The sequence below is a fragment of the Chenopodium album genome, chromosome 2 (genome assembly GCF_948465745.1).
Source record: "Chenopodium album chromosome 2, dcCheAlbu1.1, whole genome shotgun sequence".
Lineage (NCBI taxonomy): Eukaryota > Viridiplantae > Streptophyta > Magnoliopsida > Caryophyllales > Amaranthaceae > Chenopodium > Chenopodium album.
In genome coordinates this window covers 66,847,940-66,857,316 of record NC_137835.1, presented here as the reverse complement: position 1 = coordinate 66,857,316, position 9,377 = coordinate 66,847,940, and the positions used below count along the sequence as shown (strand labels likewise).

Genomic DNA, 9,377 nt, shown 5'->3' with positions numbered 1-9,377 from the left:
AGAATAGATAAAAAAAAAAAAAGTTAAGAAAACTAAGCTAATCATAAAAAAAATTTGAAGCACAACTATACATCTAAATAAATAAAGAGAGAAGAGAAGAGAAGTATTCTCATATTAAGAGATTTGGATTTAGGGTGTTGGATTTCAAAGGGAGCAAATTTGGATGTTTAGGGGTTTGGATGCTAGGGGAAGGAACAAACAACATGCAAAGTTTATACCAACAAGGACATGCAAGAACCAACATATGAACCAAAGAGAAAGACTCCCCCCAAGATATCATAAACATTGTCCCCAATGTTAAAACAATTAGAGCACAAGAAGGGGAAGAAAGAGAACTAACTCATTGGCTCGGGCCTCCTTGGGAGCTTGTGCCCCCGGGGTACCAATGTCGGTAGACGTTCCGGAATTCACCCAATTCCGATCGAAGATCCTCAAAGCTTGTCCTCATATTGTCGTAGGAGGACCTCATGTCTTCGTGAGACTTTCTCATAGTCTCAAACTCGGTGGACATGCGGTTGAACCCGACATTCATCATCTGCATTTGTTGCTCAAAGGAAAGGGGTGGGTTTCCCTCACCCATGCCTTGACCTTGGTACCCTTCTTGGTACCCTTGTTGGTGCTCATATTGTTGTTGTTGTTGGAATTGTTGTTGGAAATGTTGTTGTTGCGGTTGTTGTTGTTGTGGTTGTTCTTGCTCTTGCTCTTCTTCATCATCACCGGGAATCCAAGGGTGGTCCCTCTCGAAGACCCAGTTGCTCTCGTCGTAGATGAAGGTCCGCTCCTGATCGGAGAGGTAGGCATAGGGGCGGCCACTCACGTGCCACAAGTAAGGATGCGGCCCTTCCACATCCGCAACCCATCTCATGGTCCAAAGCGACTGCTTGTCTAGCTGCATCGGCCCTGGGAAAACCTGCTCATCTGCAAAATCAAGGTTAAGAGCAGAAGCAATAATAGCGATCATGCCACCTATGGTGATGTTGCCGGACCTAGTGGCAACATCCTCTAGGTGATCGACAAACCAGGCCCCTACATCTAGGGTCGTACTACCCTCGCTCAAGTGCCAAAGGAAGTGAAGCTCCCTAGTGGACACTACACCCGAACTATCACCTCTAGCGAACGTCGTGTTCGCTATGGTGCGCTGTGACATCCTAAAGGCGGGGTGGATTATGGCCTTAGCTTTATCAGTCCTAGGGTTGTAGTCGAAAAGGCCGGTGATCTTCCTCCAAAACTCACCCGCCCAATAGTTACGGGGGGGCCTATCCTTTGGTCTTATGGTGCCGTTAATTGGCCACCCAAAATCTTGGTTCACTCTCTTTATGTTCAAGTTGTGTTGGGTGTTCATGAGTTGGAAGATAAGGCGGCGGGGGGATCTATTGTTGTCTCGTTGCACTTGAAGGGTGGAGAGGAATTCAAGTGTCAACCTTTTGTAGGTCGGGGCGCTTAAATCTAGCCAATTTCCTAAGCCACAACCCTCGAAAAGCATCCTAACATCGTCCCCTACCCCTAAAGCCTCGGCAACACTCTCGTCATAGAACTTTGTAGGTCGAACTCTCCTCCTACTTATTCTTATATAGTTATTCAAGAATGTTGGGTCATTGAACACGATTTCCATAGTGTCCACTTGTGGTGGATCAACGGGAGGAGGAGGAGAGGGGTTGCGGTACCTAGCATCCGTGTTCCTAGGTCGATTTCTTCTAGACATGGTCGGTCTTAATGCAATGCAATCAAACAAACCAAGACAAAATAATCACCTTGCAACCACACAAAGAGACTAAGTCCGCAATTCGACCAACCAAAGCTCAAACACAAGGCCAATGAACACAACACAATCAAGTCAAGTTCTAAGTCTCCCACCTAAAATAAGCAAATCACCAAGTAACAAAGACCACTTCAATAATGCATCTACAACAATTTTACATCGATTTCATGAAATATTATCAAACAAACCAACACAACAATCCACCTAAACAAGCATGTTCTTCCTTTAGAAAATCAATTTTTCAACCTCACTTACAAAAAAAATCCAATTCTCAAAACACACCAAAATTCATTCAAACTCAATAATGCTTTTCAATTATCAACTATCAATCACTCACAACCAATTCAAACAAACTTTCTCAAGCAATTTCATGCAAAAATTCAAGGAATTAAACATGAAATTAGTAAAAGGGAGGAACGATTATACCGAGCTTATCGTGGGTGTAAAACCTACAAATGAACCTTTATAACCTTCCTCTTGCTTGCTTGAACTTACCCCTTCAACCAAATGTCTTGAACTTCAACTCCAAAGAAAACCCCCAAATTGATTTTTCAAGGTTAGGGTTTGAGTATTTTGGGTGATTTTTGGGTTTGAATGTGAGAAAGAAATAGTAGATTGTGAAAAATGTTGAAATGGAGTGAAGATTTTGGAGAAAATTGTTGAATTTGGGTGAGAATTTGGGTGAGAATGGAGAATTTAGTGGGTTTTGAAGGAGGAAGTTAGAGTTTTGGAGAGAGGAGGAGTGAGAATCGTGAGATAGAGAGTGTGAGGGAGTGAAATATTTTTTTTTATGTTATAACCGTGCTGCTGCCAGCCAATTTCAGGGCGGCACGGACGTGCAGCTATTGGCACGGACGTGCAGCCTCAGACAGAAGCGTGAGTAAGGTCTGACTTATTTGGCACGGACGTGCAACATGCGACACGGAAGTGCTAAGTTGCAGGGACGTGCGTAATTTGGCACGGATGTGCAGCCTCAGACAGAAACTAAGATAACACGCTGACTTGTTCAGCACGGACGTGCAGGACTTGGCACGGACGTGCTTAGCCACCTTGCACGGACGTGCTTAATTTGGCACGTCCGTGCCAATCTGGAGAAATTTAATTCAAAGTTTCTGATTGCTTCTGACTGCCTCTGCACGGACGTGCTATTCTCTGCACGTCCGTGCTGACCTGCTGTTGCACGATCCTTTCCCCTTTTCCCCTTTTTTTTTTTTGAATAATAGTAATAGTAAGGCATAATAATAATAAAATTACTATCATTACCATTATTATTATTATTATTATCTACTACTTCATTTCCACAAAAACCTTTTCTTACTTTTCTTTTCATCAACACCTACAAAAGACATTTGAGAGAAAAGTTAGTAATAGTAAGAGTGATGGAAATTAAATAATAGTTTGTGAGAGAGAGAGAGAGTTGAGAAACTCGGGTTGCCTCCCGGAAGCGCTCTTTTAACGTCACTAGCTTGACGACATTGCGAGATCAATGTGAGTAGGGAACATCAAACTCATCAAGGTGAAAAACCTTGGCTTCCTCATGCACAAAACCGTCAAAGTATGCCTTAAGACTATGGCCATTCACTTTGAACGGTTCACCATTGTTATTTAAGATTTCTATCGCTCCATATGGAAAAACCTTCTTAATGGTGAAAGGTCCACTCCATCTTGACTTAAGCTTACTCGGAAACAACTTCAACCGGGAATTGAAAAGTAGGACCTTATCACCTTCCTTAAACTCCCTTTTGCTAATATGCTTGTCATGCCAAGCCTTGGTCTTTTCTTTGTAAATCCTTGCACTCTCATATGCATCCATTCTTAATTCTTCCAAGGCGTGGAGGTCAAGCAACCTCTTCTCACCGGCGCTTTGAAGGTCGAAATTCAATGTTTTGATAGCCCAATGAGCCCGATGCTCAAGTTCTACCGGCAAGTGGCATGACTTCCCATAAACAAGCTTGTATGGTGTGGTGCCAATAGGAGTTTTGAACGCGGTGCGATAGGCCCATAGAGCATCATCAAGCTTTGTAGACCAATCTTTTCTAGACCTATCCACCGTTTTCTCAAGGATCATTTTTACCTCCCGGTTTGAAATTTCAGCTTGACCACTTGTTTTGGGGTGGTAAGCTAATGAAACCTTGTGCCTCACACCATATTTCTCAAGGAGAGCTTGAAAGGATCGCTTTGCAAAGTGTGAACCTCCATCACTAATCACAGCCCGGGGCACTCCAAACCTTGAGAAAATTACTCTTTTGAAGAGCTTGACCACAACCTTAGCATCATTAGTAAGAGTTGCAACCGCTTCCACCCACTTTGATACGTAATCGACGGCCACTAGAATGAACTTGTTCCCAAAAGAGCTCTGGAAAGGCCCCATAAAATCGATGCCCTATACATCAAAAATTTCAAGTTCAAGGATGTTGTTCAAAGGCATTTCATTTCTCTTTGAAATATTACCGGTTCTTTGACACCGGTCATAAGCTTTCACTACACCCCACACATCTTTGAACATTGTTGGCCAAAAGAAATCGCATTGTAATATTTTCGCCAAGGTCTTGTTGGCACTCATATGTCCTCCACAAGGTGAGGAGTGACACATTGTGATAACATCTTCAATTTCATTATCCGGGACACACCTTCTAAAAAGGCCATCAACACCTTGTTTGAAGAGCAAGGGGTCGTCCCAAAAGTATTGGCGAACATCATGAAGAAACTTCCTTTTTTGTTGATAGGAGAGGTCGGGAGGGAGAATAAAGCAAGACAAGTAGTTTGCAATGTCCGCAAACCATGGTGCTGGTGCTTGGAGAATAGCAAATAGTTGATCATCCGGGAATGAATCGTCGATTGGCAAGTTATCAAGATCGCCTACAAGGATAGGCAACCGTGAAAGATGATCGGCCACCGCATTTTCGGCACCCTTCTTGTCCTTAATCTCAATGTCATAGTCTTGTAAGAGAAAGACCCACCGTATCAATCTTGGCTTTGGTTCCTTCTTGGACAAGAGGTACTTCAAGGCCGCATGGTCGGTGAAGACTATGACTTTAGATCCCAACAAGCATGACCTAAACTTCTCAATTGCATGAACAATGGCTAGAAACTCCTTTTCCGTGGTTGTGTAATTCCTTTGTGCATGATCCAAAGTTTTGCTAGTGTAGTAGATAGCATGGAGCTTCTTATCCTTCCTTTGTCCAAGAACGGACCCAATGGCAAAATCCGAAGCATCACACATAAGCTCAAAAGGAAGCTCCCAATTAGGGGGTTGAATGATAGGAGCCGAAATCAATGCCTCCTTCAACCTATCAAATGCTAGCAAACAATCATTAGTAAACACAAAAGAGGCATCCTTTACCAACAATTGAGTGAGCGGCTTTGCGATTTTTGAAAAATCCTTTATGAACCGGCGGTAAAAACCCGCGTGTCCAAGAAAGCTCCTTATCCCCTTCACATTTGTAGGGGGTGGGAGGCGCTCAGTGACCTCAATTTTGGCACGATCTACTTCAATGCCCCTACTATAAATTACATGACCAAGAACAATTCCTTCTTCTACCATGAAATGACATTTTTCCCAATTCAAAACCAAGTTCACCTCTTGACATCTTTTCAATACTTTAATCAAATTTGAAAGGCAAATGTCAAAAGATGAACCAAAAACAGAAAAGCCATCCATGAATACTTCAATTGATGATTCAAGCATGTCGAAAAAATAGACATCATGCACCTTTGAAATGTGGAAGGTGCATTACAAAGTCCAAATGGCATCCTTCGATAAGCAAAGGTGCCAAAAGGGCATGTGAATGCAGTCTTCTCTTGATCCTCGGGTTGGGTTGGGTTTTGGAAGAATCCCGAGCATCCATCCAAGAAACAATAGTGACTATGTGATGCTAGTCTTTCCAATATTTTATCGATGAAGGGGAGTGGGAAGTGGTCTTTCCGGGTGGACTTATTCAATTTTTGATAATCAATACACATCCTCCACCCGGTGACCGACCTCGCATAAATGGTCTCACCCTTATCATTCTCGATGATGGTCATGCCTCCTTTTTTAGGCACAACTTGAACCGGGCTAACCTACTTACTATCAGAGATAGGGTAGATTATGCCCGCTTCAAGAAGATTTAAAACTTCTTTTTTCACGACTTCCTTCATGTTTGGATTGAGCCTTCTTTGGTGCTCAATCGAGGAAGCATGATCATCATCAAGTAAAATCTTATGCATGCATATAGTAGGACTTATCCCCTTAATGTCATAAATTTTGTACCCAATGACACCTCTATACTCCCTTAAAACAACTAGGAGTTTCCCAAGAGAGGTATCATCAAGTTTAGCATTGACAATAACAGGATAATTCTCACTATCATCAAGAAAAGCATATTTAAGTAAAGGAGGAAGGGGTTTAAGTTCAACATTGTGAGGAGGCGTAGTACTCTCCTCTTTTACCTCCACATTAAGCACTTCCACTTTCTTTTCGTTGTGGACTAAAGGTTGGTTGAGAAAAAGATCATACCCCCTCGTTTCTTCACCTTCCTCAACTAAGCCTCCCATTAGGATAGCTTGTAAAGGATCTCCTTCAAACAAATTTTCTTGGGACTTCTCTAAGTCCCTTTCCAATGTATCAACTCTATGAACTTCATCATACAATGGCTTTTTCAATGTTTGTGGAAATGAGAATGATATTTTCTCATCTCCCACATTCAAGGTCAATCTTCCTTGCTTCATATCAATCACAACACCCGCGGTGTTAAAAAACGGTCTTCCCAAGATTAGGGGCACCGTAGTATCTTCTTCCATTTCCATTACCACAAAATCACATGGCACAAATACTCTGCCAACTTGAACCGGTACATCTTCAAGAATTCCCAAAGGTAGCCTAACCGTGCGGTCGGCCAATTGTAAGGACATTCTTGTTGGCTTCAAGTCTCCCACTTTCAAACTCTTAGCAATAGAATAGGGCATCAAACTCACACTTGCCCCAAGATCACATAAAGCATCCATAGCCTCTAAGTCTCCAATCTTCACCGGTATTGCATAGCTACCGGGGTCACCAAGCTTTTGAGGGAGCTTGTTTTGAATGATTGCACTCACCTCCTTAGGAAGGGAGATGGTTGCACTCTCTTCAAGCCTACTCTTGTTGGATAAAAGATCCTTCAAAAATTTTGCATATGTAGGCATTTGTGACATAGCATGAAGAAAGGGGATATTCACTTGAAGTCCTCTCATAACTTCAAGAAAGTTTGAAAACTTTTCATTCAATTTCTTTTCAACAATCCTATGAGGGAATGGAATGGGAGGCTTGTATATTTTCATGGGGGGCTTTTCTACCTTTTCCTCATCTCCCTCATTCTTACTTTGTGGCTCCTTTCTCTCAACATCAACTATCTCATTTTCAAACTCATCCTCATTTCTCACCACAACTCCCTCATCTCTCTTTTGTGGCTCCTCTTCACTCATAACCGGCCCTTCATAACCTCTCCCCGATCTCAAATTAATGGCCTTAGCTTGCTCTTTTGGGTTCACAATCGTTGAGCTTGGGAAGTTACCACTAGGATTGGAGGATGAACTTCCAACTTGTTGCGCAATTTGAGCCAATTGATTCTCAATTATCTTGTTGTGTGCTTGAAGTTGTTGGATGTTCGCTTGCATATCCGCATTGCTTATTCCTTGTTGTGTAATGAAGGTCTCAAGTGCGACTTCAAGGCTAGATTTTTGAGGAAGTGGAGGAGCGAATTGGTTATATTGTTGCCTTTGTTGGTTTTGGTCCCTTTGGTTAGGGTGACGGTAAGGAGCTTGTTGGTTTTGTGGATGAGATTGATTGTATTGGTTTTGAGGGGGGCCTTGATTTTGTTGTTTCCAACCCGTGTTTTGTTGGGGTTTCCAACCTTGATTGTAGGGTTGAGAGTATTGGTCGTTTATTTGCCCAATAGCCGCAACTTGTTCTTGGTTAGTTGAGTTGCAATAGGAGGACAAGTGATCATTTCCTCCACAAGTTTCACAAGGCATGACTTGTTGTGAAGAATAGCTTGGAGATGTAAGCGTGGCTTGATCTAGCTTGTGAGCTAGCAAGTCAAACTTTGATGCAATAAGGTATATTGCAGTAAGGTCGTGGATTCCGCCCTTCTTTGCTTGAGGTTGCCGTCTATCACCTCCGTATGCATAGTGCTTTGCCACTTCTTCAATCATCTTGTATGCATCATCCACCGATAGCTTTTTAAGGCTACCACCGGCCCCGTTATCAAGGTTGGCCCTTGAAGTAGGAGTAAAACCATCATAAAAGCTTAGAACAATGATCCATGATGTGAAACCATGGTGTGGGCATTTTCTAGTGTAGTCCTTGAAACGCTCCCAAGCTTCACTTAAGGTTTCATCAATCTCTTGGTTGAAATTGGTGATTTTCCTTCTTAGTTCGGCGGTCTTTTCGGGTGGACAATACATTCCAAGGAAAGCTCTAGTGACTTCATCCCATGTGGTCAATGATCCCTCTTCTACCGTTCTCAACCAATGCTTTGCTTTGTCACGGAGGGAGAATTGAAACATGTGCATACGGATGAACTCTTCCGTAATGTTGTTTTGCTTGATGGTTGTGCACAATTCGAGAAAGTTGTCCAAATGAGCAAAAGGACACTCATGAGAACTCCCACCAAATTGATCACTTTGTATCATACGGATGAGTTGAGGTGAAAGCTCAAAATTATTTGCATTCATAGTAGGGAGACGTATGCCACTCCGAAGTGTGAAGGCATTGGGGTGGTCATAATCCCGTAACAATGGCCAAAATTTGATAGGCAGTCGTCGAGCCTACCAAAGATAAAGTCCTATATTGGTCTCACTAGCTAATAGCAAGGGTAAGAAAGGGTCGAACCCAAGAGAGGCGTTGAATCAACCACCGAAATACTACCGCATAAATAAGCTAAATGAAGTCGAAATTGGTTTGGTTTTATGTAACAAGTACTAGTTCAAGTCAACTAAAGCTAGGGGAGATTAACAATATTTAGAGAGTTATAGGGCTTGGGATATACCACTCAATTTCGTCACAAATCACAATTAGCAAGTATCAAACAATGGTAATTTGAGGGGATAATATAGGGGAAGTCATCTAAAGCACCCAACTACTCTCTCAAGCTAAAGGGATTACTCGAATTATGAATACAACCTACTCTCGTGGTTACAAAGCATAAAACAAGTATTAAAGCATAATCACGATGACAAAAACATTCCCTTGACTGGAAATTCCTATTCTCATGGCATTTCAAGTCAATTAAGCATAAGGGAGCTACCTCAAGTTCATCTCTCGATCCTTCGTTGAGAAAGCTTAGATAATAGTTCTAGCAATGGCCATATACAAGAACTAAGCAATTAAACCACTTAAGCTCAAATAATTAACACCCAACAATTACCAAATTAACACATGCAACAAGTAATTAGTGACTACATTGAGGGTTTTATCCAAACCCAAGAAAATTAGACTACTCACAATCCATGGAGATTAAAGCAATTAAGGATTTCAAGTAGCTCATGAACAAGAATTAACTAAAGATTAAGCTAAATAACAATTTAAGCAAACAAGAATTAAGCAAGATAATTAACAATCAAAGCAATTAAAATGGAAGAGAAGAGTGAGAAAATGTTA

The 9,377-nt window shown here is 41.9% G+C and overlaps 1 protein-coding gene and 1 non-coding gene across 2 annotated transcripts; one reads left to right on the top strand and one right to left on the bottom strand.

The window, feature by feature from the left end:
- Positions 1-3,242: 3,242 nt before the first annotated feature.
- On the bottom strand, positions 3,243-8,452 carry LOC145574657 (uncharacterized). Its single transcript, XM_081632497.1, has 4 exons — positions 8,181-8,452; positions 6,012-7,994; positions 4,950-5,049; positions 3,243-4,142 (listed from the first exon to the last, which is right to left on the bottom strand). The coding sequence occupies exons 1-4, from the start codon at positions 8,450-8,452 to the stop codon at positions 3,243-3,245; spliced, it is 3,255 nt and encodes a 1,084-aa protein (XP_081488623.1).
- LOC145607451 (small nucleolar RNA R71) lies at positions 8,049-8,155 on the top strand. Its single transcript, XR_014105565.1, has one exon. It is a non-coding gene; the product is annotated as a small nucleolar RNA R71 (small nucleolar RNA).
- Positions 8,453-9,377: the final 925 nt, after the last annotated feature.

Coding starts and splice junctions, on each gene's coding strand:
- LOC145574657 (XM_081632497.1), bottom strand. CDS start 8,452: ATGAATGCAAATAATTTTGAGCTTTCACCTCAACTCATCCGTATGATA. Junction 7,995..8,180: donor ACTAGAGCTTTCCTTGGAAT/GTATTGTCCACC, acceptor TCCTACTTCAAG/GGCCAACCTTGATAACGGGG. Junction 4,143..4,949: donor CGGATTTTGCCATTGGGTCC/GTTCTTGGACAA, acceptor TTTGATGTATAG/GGCATCGATTTTATGGGGCC.